This window comes from Echinops telfairi, unplaced genomic scaffold, assembly GCF_000313985.2.
Source record: "Echinops telfairi isolate 266 unplaced genomic scaffold, ASM31398v2 ScPeMD7_7469;HRSCAF=8507_1, whole genome shotgun sequence".
Classification (NCBI taxonomy): Eukaryota; Metazoa; Chordata; class Mammalia; order Afrosoricida; family Tenrecidae; genus Echinops; species Echinops telfairi.
The window spans coordinates 9,634,855-9,648,710 of record NW_022111373.1 but is presented as its reverse complement, the minus strand read 5'-3'; the positions used below and the strand labels follow the sequence as shown (position 1 = coordinate 9,648,710).

Here is a 13,856-nt window from a genome sequence, read left to right as displayed (position 1 = left end):
CCCAAAGGGGCCGCGACCCACAGGCTGAGAACCACTCTAGGAGTATCTGTCTATATACCCCAGAGACAGCAAGTTGCCCACTGGATCAAGGATGTGGCCATGGCCAAAGCCAGAATGCTTTAACCCCATAGAAATTCTGTCTTCACCTAAGGCAGGTGACTGAAACTAAGGAGCGGGAACGTGGGAATGACTCCGAGCCACAGAGCTTAGTTTTTTTCAGTTCAAGTAAGCACTCCTCCCCCCACCCCACCCTCTCCTTTTTCCACCTTTGTCTTAGCAGTGGCAGTGAACTAGAACCATTCTTGCTTTGTTTTCTTTGTTTGCATTTTTGGTCATTTGCTCTAATTGAAGACAATTTACTGTAAGTTCCCTCCCCTCCTGTTAAGGCTGTTCCCAACCCACAGTGACCCTACAGGAATTGCCCCTTTGGGTTTCTGAGACTGTAAGTCTTTATGGCAGGAGAAGGCCTTCTCTTTCTCCCACAGAGCACCTGGGGGTTTCAAACTGCTGACCGTGCATTTAGCAACCCAATGGGTCACCCACTACCTCACCAGGGCTCCTTGTGAGCTCCCATTACTGTGCATTGGAGAAAAATACAATGATTCTTCTACGTAAAATCATGCTGCATGTACCTTGTCCACCTCCCTGTAAATGTAGGCGAGAACTACTAGGAAGACAATGAAAAGTTGTTTGCACGAGGTCTTGATGATTCCAAGAACTGTTTGAATAAAGAGGAAACTACAAATTAGAGAAGTTCTCCCATGTTTAATAAAATTCTGATGTGTTGGAAAAATACATAGTAAATTAACTTGAGACAAAATGAAATTTCTCTTAACTAGATGATAGAGGAAACAGGGAATTGATCATTTTTATTATGGCAGTAATTAAAATAAAAATAGACTTAAGTCATGACTTGTAAAGTTAAAATGTATATAAGTAAATTTATACTATTCAATGGACTGATTACTAACAAATGGTCTTTTAAAACTTTTATTGAAATTATGATAAAGTTGATGGAGCACTCTCCATCAACTAAATTGGGAAAATGAACTACAGTCTTTCAAATTCATTCTACTTGTAAAGCATTTATTTAAAGTTAATCTAGAAATTATGCATTTGTTATATGCAGTGCAACTCTGCATATAATATTTGCAGGTATGCATCATTTAACGTCCATGACATGTTTTGCCAAATAGGACATTATGTGATTTGAGCCTTGTGTGAACACTGCAGTAGAACCCTAGGAGAGCCTTGCTGTTTCCTGAGGCGGCTGCAGGAGCAAAGCTAGAGGAAGTGAGCAGGGAGGATGCAGATCATGCCTGAGCAGCAGGAACAAGTTAGCCCTGCAGCCACCACCACGTACCTGCCAGATAGACTCAAGAGCCATGTCCTGTGCCTCACCTGCCTATAGGCCATCCATGTCCTATGCCGCACCTGCCTACAGGCCACCCATGTCCTATGCCGCACCTGCCTACAGGCCACCCATGTCCTATGCCTCACCTGCCTACAGGCCACCCATGTCCTATGCCACACCTGCCTACAGGCCACCCATGTCCTATGCCGCACCTGCCTATAGGCCACCCAGGGTCCACTGCTGTAAGAGTCAGAGTCTGGGGTCTTTAAAAGCATTGGGGGGAAATGATAAGCAAAAGGAGAATTGTTTTCCCTTAAAAAAATAAAGGAAATCTTACGGGACCACAGATATATATGTGGTCAGACATATATGTATGGAAGGAACCTCAGACATCTAGACTAAATTTTTTAGTTTCATGATTTCTTTACTTTCTTAAAACTGGAGGACTCGTAAAAGCTGTAGGGTCCATGGCTTTGAGAATCGCCACTCTACCCCAGTTTCTCATGTAACACTTGATGAGGTCTAACAAAGAGTGGGCAATTAACTGAAGGGAGTGATTACCAAAGAGAGTGGGCGATTAACTGAAGGCCACACTCTTACTGACAGAGCCAGAGATGCAATCCAAGTGTTCTCACTCCTGACCCAGTACTCTTTCCAGTGTTCAGAACATCGACTTCACAGACGAGAGATTCAACCCCAAAGGAAAAACTGCATCTTAAACACATTGTGCAGCACACATTCCAACAAAAGCGCTCTGAATTATCTTTAGAACAGAATAAGGCATGAATAGATGACAGCTACACCTATGTGCTTATCTGAGTTCTCTGTTCTGCTTGAAATGACTAACACGTCAGAGGCAGTGTGGTCCAAAAAGAAATTGTAAGCCTGTAGTTTTCAAACATAGTACATTCATATGAACCACTGGGGCAGGGTGGGGCTGGGCGGGGTTGGGGGAAAGGGGGCAACAGAAAACTAACGTGTTTATTCTATTGGTTTGATTTTCTTAACAGCTAATGAAAATAGGGTCCGATGTTGAATTGTTACTCAGAAAATCTGTTATACAAGGTATTCACACAGACCACAATACACTGAGTAAGTAAAACTAAAGAAGAATGATGTAATATCTTTTAAAACATTGAACAGTTACGTTGGGCTTTTAATGCTAAGTGGTAAAATAGTTTGATTTCCCCAAGTATTGTAGTATACATTATATAGATTTGTAAGGCCATAGTATAAAATGCTAAATTATGAAGCTATTTTACCAGATTTTTTGGTTTGGGGTTTTGATTTTTTTATTTGTTTTCCTTTTCTTTTTTACCCCAGTTATACTGCAAAACTGTAATTACAAAAATGATAATGATTTTTATCATACTTATTTAGGGGTCTTAATTTGTCTGGTATCACTTACCACTCTCCTAATCTAAGTCTGTTTCTCTAACTTTCACTTCACAGTAAAGTCCCTTTAATTCAGAAGATTAGGGCTGATAGGAAATGGAAATAATAGTGGAGCATCCTCCATTTTACATCCATACTCCTGGTAGAGGTTCAGCAGTATCTCAGTCCACATTATATTTTGGTTTAATATCTAAAATGTATTTGGTAGGGCGAGGGGAGTGACATTCAACAACTTTAGATGGCTTCAAAAAGCAACAACAGCATGATTGAATGCACAAACAGAAATGAGCACAGTTTAAAATAATAGCGCTCGCTGTATTTTCACAAGGGGAGTAGCCGTGTATCTAACATCTCTGCTCGACAGCATTCCCAGCAGTCCCCAAGGCCACGCATGGCTCATGCTCCTCTCAGTCACCTTCCTGCAAGGGTAACTGATCCTTTTTTACTTTTCCTATCCTTATTTTTATCATCACAGATTAGTTTTGCTCATGTCTAAACTATATATAAATGGAAGCATAGAGGATTGCTGTTTTGCCCAATTTCTTCCCTCAACATTTTGTTTTGGAGCTCCATCTGTGTTGTGTGAAGTAACCGCTGTGTAGTGCCATTGCTTGAATATACCTTAATTTAGCCATTGTCCGGTTGTTCACTTTGGCTTCCTCCTAATTTAGAACTGTAGTGAATAAGGATGTTCTGAATACTCATCTTTTACATGCTTTTTCCCTTCCTGGATATGTCTGTTTATACTTATATGCACAGACATACTTATATACACCAAACCAAAAACCAAATTCAGTGCCACCGAGCGAATACTGACGCAGAGCAGCACCGTAGGACAGGGTAGAACTGTCCTGTGAGAGTCCGAGACGGTGACTGTTTACAGGAGTAGAAAGGCCCGCATTTCCCCCATGGAGTGGGCTGGTGGTTTTGAAATGTCGGCCTGGCAGTTCCCAGCCCGGCTTGCAATCACTACACCACCAGGACTCCGACTTCCGTACACAGAGGACTTCAAACCGTTTGTAGAAAAAGCTCACTCTCTATTCCTTCCATTTGGGTATAGACCTAGGACTGAATTCCTGAGTCACAGTGTATGCGTTAATTCCACATTAGTAGGTACCACTAACCAGTTTTCCAAAGTAGTTAGACTAAATTTCATTTCCAGTAGCAGTACCAACTACTGCTGTAAATCATAGGTTCCCAAACTTATTTGACATACCGCCACCTTGTCAGAAAAAAATTTACTCAGCACCTCCCTGGAAACTAAAAACATTTGTACTATAGCCTATCATCCAGGGTAAAGTATAGGCCTCTGCCTTTGCATGGCCCCTGGATCAGCTCACTGTCCCCAGGGGGCAGTATCACCTACTTTAAAACTGAAAAACACCTCCATCTACTCCATGTCGACTCACAGTGACCCTATAGAAAGGGTACAACTGCCCCTGTGGGCTTCCAAGACTGTAACTTTTTACCAGAGCAGAAAGCCCCATCTTTCTCCCACAGAGCTACTGGTGGATTTGAACTGCATCCCTTGCAGTTAGCAGCCCAACATTTAACCCACTACAACACAAGGCTGCTGCACTTAGGGAGACATGGCTCTGATCCTCACCAACACTTGGTACTTTCTCTCTCTCTTTAATTTAGCCTTTCTGGTGAATATGTAATGGTATTACCTTATGATTTTAATTTTAATTTATCTGGTAACTAATGAAATTGACCACCTTTTCATTTGTTTAGTGGCCATTTTGAAATTCTCTTACGATATATGTCTTCAGGCTTTTGCCAATTTTGCTATGGGATTGTCTGCCTTTTTTTTTTCTCCCCTGCCTCCTGTCTGCCTTTTTATTTATTGATTTAAAGAAATTATATATTCTAGATACAAGTCCTCTGTTAGAAATATGTATTGTATGAAGCTTCTTATTTTTGTGGTTTGCACTTTTCTTTTTGGTGTCCTTCATTTTAATGAAGTCCAGTTTATCTCAATTTTTTTTCCTTTCTGATTAGTACTTTTGAATCCTATTGAGAAATCTTTACCTGGGGGGAGGGGGCAGTGGGGAGGGAGAGGGAAAATGAGCTGACACCAGGGGCTCAAATGGAAAGTGGGTGTCGTAAGAATGATGAAGTCAACATATGTACTGAAGTGCTGGACACAGATGACGTATGTACAGATTGTGATGAGTTGTATAAGCCCCTAATAAAATGATTATTTAAAAAAAAATCTTTACCTATCCCAAGCAAAGGTCATGAAGAGATTCTTGTATACTTTCTTCCAAAAACTCTACTGTTGGATGTTTTACAGTTGGTCCTTTGCATCAGCTTTTGGAGTAAAGAAATTAACTTTTCCCAAAGAGTTGGTCTTTGTCCTTGGAGCCTGACAAGGACCCTCTAAAACCTTGGCTTTCCCCAGGTTTTGAAGTATCTTTGATGAGGACTCTGGACTACACCTAATAGCTCATTATTCATAGTGGATGGGGGCTGACTGTGCGCGAAAGACCTGCCATGTGCATCTTATCAACCTTGTGGCATTGACCTCAGAATATCAACTGACCTCAGGGGAGAGGAGCTAGAATTAGAATGAAGTAATAAAACCCCCAATTAAAGTTCGGGACTCTTAAGCTCTATAAGCTAACAAGGTAGTGAAAGACAGTGGTACATGCAGGAGGATAGTCCATTCTTTCTGGAACATGAAAGCTTTGCTTTGGGAACCCTCCCTAACCTTGCCCTATGCTTCTTTTTATTTGTATCATTTTTGCTAATAAAATTAAAATTTTCTGTAGCTTAACCCATAATCCAGGAGCCCTGGTGACATAGTGGTTATGCATTGGGCTGTGATCTGCAAGGTTAGCAACCACCAAGGCTCCAAGGGGGAAAAACTGGGCCTTTCTACTTCCGGAAAGACTTACAGTCTTGGGCAGTTCTAACCAGTTTTATAGGGTTGGTATGAGCCAACATCAACTTGGTGACAATGAGTGGTTTTTATAGCCCATAATCTAGAATGAAGTATAAGTATCTGCTTTTGCCACTCTGGATCATTCCAGCACCCCTGGGGACAGTATTATGCACTTTGGGAAACAGCACTAGAGCTAGCGCCAACAACCTGAACTGTGAGAAAATACATTTCTGTTTGTCAAAGCCACCCTTTTGTGGTATTTCTTGTATAATTGCATGAGAAAACTTAGATAATGTGAGAGTGGGCAAGGTTCATTTTTCATATATATTTTTCAATATCCTGTTGATTTAGCATCATTTATTGAAAAGACCATGCATTCCTTACTGCACTAAAGGGTCACCTGTGTCAAGTAACTATGTATGTGTGAATCTATTCCCAGAATTTATAGTTCATCAGTTAATCTGATTTCCTCTCCTTACCATACTGTCTCCATTACTACAACCTTATAATAAATCTTGATATCTGGAAATGTAAATCTAAAGGGCTTTGAAGAGGCATTTTTAGATAATAGGAATTTATCAGAAATTATTCATATTGTATTTATATGGACAGCAAAGGTACTTAATCCTCATGTAAACTTTATAGTCACAAGCTATGAATCTCCAAATGATCTTTAGAGTTTCTATTCAATATAACTGATGTTTTATACAGATAATTACAGCTCAATGTTATCTTTTATGTCAGATAAGTACATTTGATATCTATATTTTAAGTGTTAGATATAACAAGGTTGATTTAGACTTCTTTTTTTCTGTATAATTTTATTTTCCTACAGGATCTAAAATGTTAATCTTCATCATGATTGTATATCTTGCTCTATATACTTAATAATGGCTGTTTCTGTCTATTAACATTCAAAATTAAGTATTATATGTAAGCCTCTTTTCCCTATTTTATGTGGCAAACTTGTTATGCTAATTTCTGTTTTAAAAATTACTTTATGCAAAATTCTTCCTAATATTTTAATAGCACTTATACAGGTACATAGAGAAGAGAGGAATTTAAATCCTGCTGTGGGGGCTAGAAAGGGAAAATTGTGATGGTGTGTTTCCAAAAGGCATTATAAAGTGTCCCAACATGAAAAATGATAGAAAACAAAAATAATAAAATACCCTTACTTCCTCTGTAAGAGCAATCACATTGTATGCCTGAATTCTAAAACCAGTATTTTCTCCCCTTTCAAATCACACCTACATTCAAAATTAAGTATTGAATCCCAAGCAAGAACTTTTTACCCTAACCAATATATTTTTTTCCATTAAAAAAATTGCCCTTATCCTTCCATGTGATTTCAAGTTTCATTATTATACATGATTTAACCTTTTGAATACCACTTCATATTTTAAATCTTTTTTTTGAATGGTAAAAATTATTTTCCCCTAATATTTCTACTTTTAGTTTTCTATTACTCTCAAGTGTGTGAATTTGGATTAATCATAATTTTTTATTCATAGACTTTTCATCATTGGTTTAGAAAACTCAGACCTGTCTATTACTCGTCAATTTTTAAGGCCTTCACTGGCTCCCTGAACTCCTATCAGTAGGGAGTAGACTATGAAAGCTACAGAGCCTCCCAAAAGGCCCCAAGTACGGGCATGTTCCCCAGACAAGAGAACCAGGAGCCTTGCAGGACATTGGACATTGGAGAGTCTTTAGGTCCCCAGAAAACACACTTACACAAAAATCCCAAACCTTCTGCCATCGAATTGTTTCCAACTCATAGTGACCCTTCAGGACAGAGCAGAACTGCACCCTGGGGTTTCTGAGGCTGTACATCTTTATGGGAGCAGACTGCCTCATCTTTCTCCCATGTGATGACTGGTGGTTTTGAAACCACTGACCTTGTGATTGGCCGTCCAGCAGGGCACCAAGCTGCCAGAATAAACACTACTCGCCATTGATTCCGACTCATGGCAACCCTATAGGACAGACTAGAACTGCCCCTGTGGTTTTCTGAGACTGTAATTCTATGGGAGTTGAAAGCCTCATCCTCCCAGAGTAGCTGGAGGGTTCAAACTGCTGACCTTGCAGTTGGGAGCCCAACGTACAACAATATACCACCAGGGCTCCTCCACACAACAGAATGAAACCCTGCTTGGTCCTGCACTATCCTCACAAGTGTTCTTATGTTTGAGCCCACTGTTGTAGCCACTGTGGCAATCCATCGCCTTGAAGGCCTTCCTTATTTTTCTGCCCCGCTACTTTACCAAGCATGGGCCTCCCCAGACAACATGTCCAAAGTCTTGCCATCCTTGCCCCCACAGAGCACTCTGGCGGTGTAGAACAGCAAACGTATTTTCTTACAATAGTTCTGCAGGCCAGAAGTGTGACTTCAAAACATCAACAGGACTCGACTGTGTTCCTCTCTCCTGTCCACCCCCTTCTCTGATTATTCTGAGGGAAGAGCCTTCTGTTGCCCTGGGTGTTTCTTGGTGATCTTTGGTTTAGAGGTGGTCCTCACAAGCTGTCTGCCCCCTCGGGTGTGTGACTCTGTTTCTATAGCCTTTCTCACCTTTTGTAAGACACCACTTAGCAGGAGGGCCAGGAATCACCCTACTCCTGCATGAAAAAAACTAGTAAGAACACCCCTTATTTCAGTGGTTCTCAACCCGTGGGTCGTGACCCCTTTGGAGGTTAAACAACTCTTTCACAGGATCGCTCGATTCATAACAGCAGCAAAATTACAGTTATGAAGTAGCAATGAAAATAATTTTATGGTTGGGTGTCACCACAACTTGAGGAACTGTATTAAACTGTATTAAAGGGTCACGGCAATAGGAAGATTGAGAACCACTGCCTTATTCCAACACAAGGTCACATCAGTCCTGAGGTTAGGACTGAAACATGTTTTTGAAGGACACAATTCAATCCATATAATTTGTTACCATAAATTTGGAGGGAAGGGTGTATGCCTACATTTAATTTTAATGATCTTAATTAGCCCCTCTATTTTTTTCTTACAGAATTGGTTCCTAGAGCAGACCTTCTTGTAGAAAATGTGCCCTACTGTGATTCACCAACTCAAAAACAGTGACTCTCCTAGGATGGGGGCAAGCAGTTGTACTGTGTAATTTAGAAATATAGAACGTTGGAAAAAGTCCTGGAAATGTAGATCTTTTTCTCTGAGCTGGCAGATTGAAAATGAGTAAACTAAAGAATAATAACATCATACATCAATTTCAGGCTCAATGGGCCCGGACAATGCAGAACACCGTGAAGTGTTTCCAGTGGGTATTAGATAAGCAAAGACTCCATTTTCACTTAAAATCAGACTTTATAAGGTGAAATAAGTATGTCCCATTCACACTTCTTTACCCTGAGTGCAGCGTTTTAACCAGTCGGTAGGTTTCCCTCCTGGGTAACAAGAGACATGAAATTGGTCAAAGAAATGAAAGTGGCTTTTGTTTCTAAAGCACTAGAATTACTTCTGTAGCTGACCTGTACTTGTGTGGTTTCTTTTTAGGGACAGAGAGAATCTGCCTGCTTTTAAAGATACTGATATCAGTCTTCTGCCGGTAGATGAATACAGTATCAAAATCCCTGTGGAATAGACATTCTCCGTGTTTAGGAAATAGTAACCTGGGGTCAGGCTAGAATGTGCTTTAATGGAATTAGCTATAGTGAGGCCGCAGCTAGACCTTGTTGTGAACATGATGTATATGCTCTTCATTTTACTCAAGAAAATGGCCTTTCTCCTTCCACCTGTCCCATCCCTGATGAGATCAGCAGGGTCACAAAATGACCTTGCAGCCCATCATCTAAAGCTAGGAACTAAAAAATTGCATTTAAATGTTTCTTCTTTCTCTTTTATCTGTGCATCTTTACCATTGTCCGTGAGCAGTGTGTGCTTTCCCAGTCACAGATGATTCACCCAGTCAGTGATGACGCGTGGCTTTTAATGTTTACAAGATTCCCAATACAAGTTTTGCTTATTGGCAAAACTTACTGTTAAAAATGTCCATATTCGATGTTAAATGTCATGTTTGGAAATAATTTTAGAAGACCTAAAATTTATTAAAAGTGTTCACACCATGCATATTCATCTGTAAAGAAATCCTGGTGGTGCATTGGTTAAGTGCTCAGCTGCTAACGGAGCGGTCACTGCTTCAAACCCACCAGCCGCTCCTCAAGAGATAGATGTGGCGATCTGCTTCCATGAAGATGTATGGCATTAGCAACCCCATGGGACAGTTCTGTAACGTAGCTGTGAGTCGAGCTTGGTCTTTTTGGTTTCTACGTAACTATAAAGTACCCTTTTAATGCCTCTTAAGAGTTTTAATATCCATTAGTATTCTAAGACATAGATTATGTGCTAGAGCTGAAATTCTGCGCACGAGGTTTGCAGAAGGCTACGGTTTATAGTGGGAGCTAAATTGATTGTAAGTGTCCACACAAATTGAGCCTCCATTGAGTTCTTTCTCAAGCATTGTCTTCAGTCAGGGTGTGCTTGCTGAGACTCTGCTGGCCAGCCGAGGAGGGACAGTGTAGGCCTTTGGATCTGGCCTGGGCTTGCCCTTGATGGAACGCTAAGTACTGGGGTCACATGGTTACAAGACATAACCCAGCCAAAGTGGTTGGAGGGCCCTGAACCCATATCGTCATCTGCAATAGTGTTTGTATCCTAGTCATGTCCCTGTTCCATGCCTGATGTCCACCTGTGGCTACGATGAGTCAATCTGCCACCAGTCATGACTCTGGGACTCCTTCATGTGCATGCCCTCTGTAAGCAGCCACACGGCTGTGACTCCTTTGGACACTATTATGGCTTCAGATTGATGATCTCCTTCATCTGAATGATTCATTTTTATTTGTCTTTGTCCTTTGATTTAATAAATGGGTCGCTATAAAATATATTTGATGTAGGGTCCCTCTTTCCCCCCTGTATAAGTTCCCCGATTTGCTGTGATTGATGTTCGTATTGTGAATTTTGAGTAAAGTTGGCAGACATATTCTTCGTTCACATTTAAGCATCTCACTAGAGTAATTTTTTTTAACAAACTGGTTATCCTCAGGAGCTTGCCTTTAAGTCTTCCTGAAGGAAACTTTGCCTGATCCTGTGCAAAGTTTATGATCATGATTTGAGTCTATTGTTCTGACTTATTGTGTCAATCTATACTATTGAAGTTTTTCCTCATCTCTGTTGATCCTCTGGTGCGTTCCCAAATGCACCAGCCTTTTCTATTGATTGGACTTCCCTGATGCGTTAGAGTTTAAATTCTGAGCATCCTGGTTTGCAAAGGGCTATGGATAACAGTGAGAGCCCCAAATCCATTTGCAGAGTCCCCACATAGATTGCATTTCCATTCAATTCTTTCTGTTCATTGACCAAGGATGTAGATAATCCTACCCTCAGGATTGGAAGTAGGGAGTGCCTTGAAAAGTAGGTTTCCTCCACCCTATACCAGTCAGCCCGGGAGGAGCAGTCTCTCTTGGGGGCTTGCTGGGGCGTGACCCTGATGGACAGCACTGGCGGGGGTCACATAGTCTTGAGCCAGTGGAACATAAGCCTTCTCACCATCAGCCCAATCAAGGTGCTGACCTTGGCTATGTCAATAGCAGAGCTTCTTCACAGCCTCTTTGGTGCTTGTTGGCGTTGACATTCACACTGAACACAAGTGTGCTGTTACCTTCAGTCTTCTTCATGAAAGACTCCGTGGTCAAGGAGACCTTGATGAAGGCATAGAGCGCCAGCTTGTGTCTCCTGGGGACAGTCTGAGGGTATTTGGCTGCCTTCTTAGCCTCAGAATCTTGGGCCACCAGAAGGTGGGTGACCTGCGGATCTCCTTTTTTTGTGTGTGTGCCCCGTCCCCAGCTCCACTTTCTTGATCTTTAACGCTTTTACTTTGGCTTCCATTTGGGACGGGGGTGGGAGGGGTGGGGGAGTGGGAGGGGGAGCTTCCTTTACCTTTAGCACCATCTTCGTAAAAAAGGTGAGAATTTGAGGGAGGTTTTCTTTCATTTTCTCCAATGTGGCACCATCTATTGTGTCCCTGGTCAGAACTGGAGCCATATTTTCCTCAGTTGTTTGCCTGACAATGCTACACAAGCACTTGGCTGCCAACTGCTCTCTGGGATGAAAGATCTCGTGATCTGTTTGAAAAGGTGAGAGCCAACCAAACCCCGTGGAGCAGTTCTGCTTGGTCTCATGGGGCCACTGAGTCAAAATGATCTCAGCTGCTCCTAACCCCAACAACAACCCTGAGTACACACCTATTAGGATCTGTGTCGAAGACCACAGTCAGTTGGTTTTACACAGTCAGGAAAACACAAGTAAACATCTTTCTGGCATTCTGTTTTCAGTCTGATGTCATTGTCTTTGCCATTCCTAGCAGGCTCCCTCCACCAAAGTAGTTTGTCCTAACAAGGTGGCTTACGGTGGGCCCTGTGAGCCAGTGCATGGGGAAGAGAGGAAGTTAGAGTTCACGTTCCATCATGCGGGCCATGAATCGATCGATCATGCCTACCTAATAAAGACTCACCAAAAACTGCACAGCAAAAGGCCCCAGACTGGGTCTTTTGCCTTGGCTTTTTTATTCCACTGTAAAAATAAATGTTTGTGTATGCATGCTTCTATAATGGACAGTCCAATTCGTACAGGTTTTTTGGTATCGCAGATCAATTTGGCTACAAATACCGTGTGTTCGACCAGGTTGTCTAGCGAAGCTAATCCAGTGACGCTCTTTGTAGGAGAAAGGGTTTGATAGCAGGGAAGTCATTCTGTATCGAGAAGGCCTCCCAGCCCAGTCCAACTCAAGTCCGTAAGTCTATGGCTAGCCCATAATACTCTTCAGGTTCACGTAGCCACGTGCTGCTGACGCTGTCACAGAATGGTAAACTGAAGCAGAGTCAGCATGGATCCAAAGTTGGGATGAAGATGGCAGGGCACTGGCAGCTCCCTGTGACAATGGCAGAGCCCCAAGTAGCAGGAAAGCAAAAGGGCAGAGAAGTTCCCAGTTTTCTTTGCTTATAAGAAGGCCACCCCCACCAAGGAGGCATCATCAGGCTATAACCTGATTGACAGGTTGGATTGCACCCCTATACTTTCATACATCTGGAAGTTGACATAAAATCATGTACCACCTACCAGCGTTGAATTCTGCACCCATGTAGGAGTTTAATCTGACTACATAGCCAGTAGTAGAACTGTGAAGTTATGAAGTATGTACATACTTAACTTTGCCAAGAAAACTTAAATTGCTCTACTAAGTTGGTTGCAAAGGAGCCCTAGAGGTGTGGTTATGTGTTGGGCTGCTAAACACATGGTCAGCAGTTTGAAACCACAATCCAGCGGGAGGAAGATGAGGCTTTCTACTCCCAAAAGAGTTAGTCTCAGAAACCCACAGGGACAGTTCTACCCTGTCCTGCAGGGTCAGGAGTCAGAACTGACTCGATGGCAGTGGGTTAAGTTGGTTGTATCAGTTTACATTCCAACCGGCAGCTTGTGAGAAGTCCCGTTTCTCCACATCCTCTGTTAATGCTATAGAAGACTTCCTCGTTTTTTGTTAAATTGTTGAACATGAGATTATATAATTTCTAATTGCATTCCCTGGTAACTAGTGAGGTAGAGCATCTTGTGCTTAATGGCCTTATGGTTTTGTCCATTGTGAATGCATGTCTATATTTTGGGCCTCTTTTTCTTCATTGGGTTGTATTTTTCTTATGATTCTTTATATATCAGTTTCAAAAATTCAGGGGGAAAGTTCCATTATCTTTTTTTTCCTATTTAGTCCATTTTATCTTTTATATTTTTGAAACTTTTTAATTGTGATTTAGATGAAGACTTAGAAGATCATAGGTTTTACATTCGATAATACATACACATTTTGTTTTAACTCATCCACTTCAATCCCTTCAGTGTACCATAACTTATCCTCCCCAAAGTTCCTATTTCCTTTCCACTTCTCCTAGCCCTCTGTCCGTGGGTAAACACTGCCCCTGTGATCTTATGTGGTGATGATTCTAACATGGGGAGGGAGTTCAGTTCTAGACCTGGGTCCCAGCAGTCTTTACCTGACCAATAAGACTAGTCTCTTTTATGATGTTGAGTTCTATGCCACATTTTCTCCCACTTATTTCAGAGTAGTTAGTAATAGCACTAGATGGTCGTCAGGCACCATCTAGCTCTTCCTGACTCAACATTGTAGAGATGGATTTTTTTTT

General features: G+C 41.6%; 1 protein-coding gene across 1 annotated transcript in view; it reads left to right on the top strand.

The window, feature by feature from the left end:
• LYRM7 (LYR motif containing 7) overlaps positions 1 to 8,796 on the top strand; it is a 23,536-nt gene extending 14,740 nt beyond the window's left edge. Inside the window, exons 4-5 of the mRNA XM_045285046.1 lie at positions 2,365 to 2,446; positions 8,660 to 8,796. Of these exons, the coding sequence (XP_045140981.1) occupies positions 2,365 to 2,446; positions 8,660 to 8,730 (153 nt within the window). The 3' untranslated portion in view covers positions 8,731 to 8,796. The remainder of the gene's footprint in view (positions 1 to 2,364; positions 2,447 to 8,659) is intronic.
• The last annotated feature ends 5,060 nt before the right edge of the window (positions 8,797 to 13,856 follow it).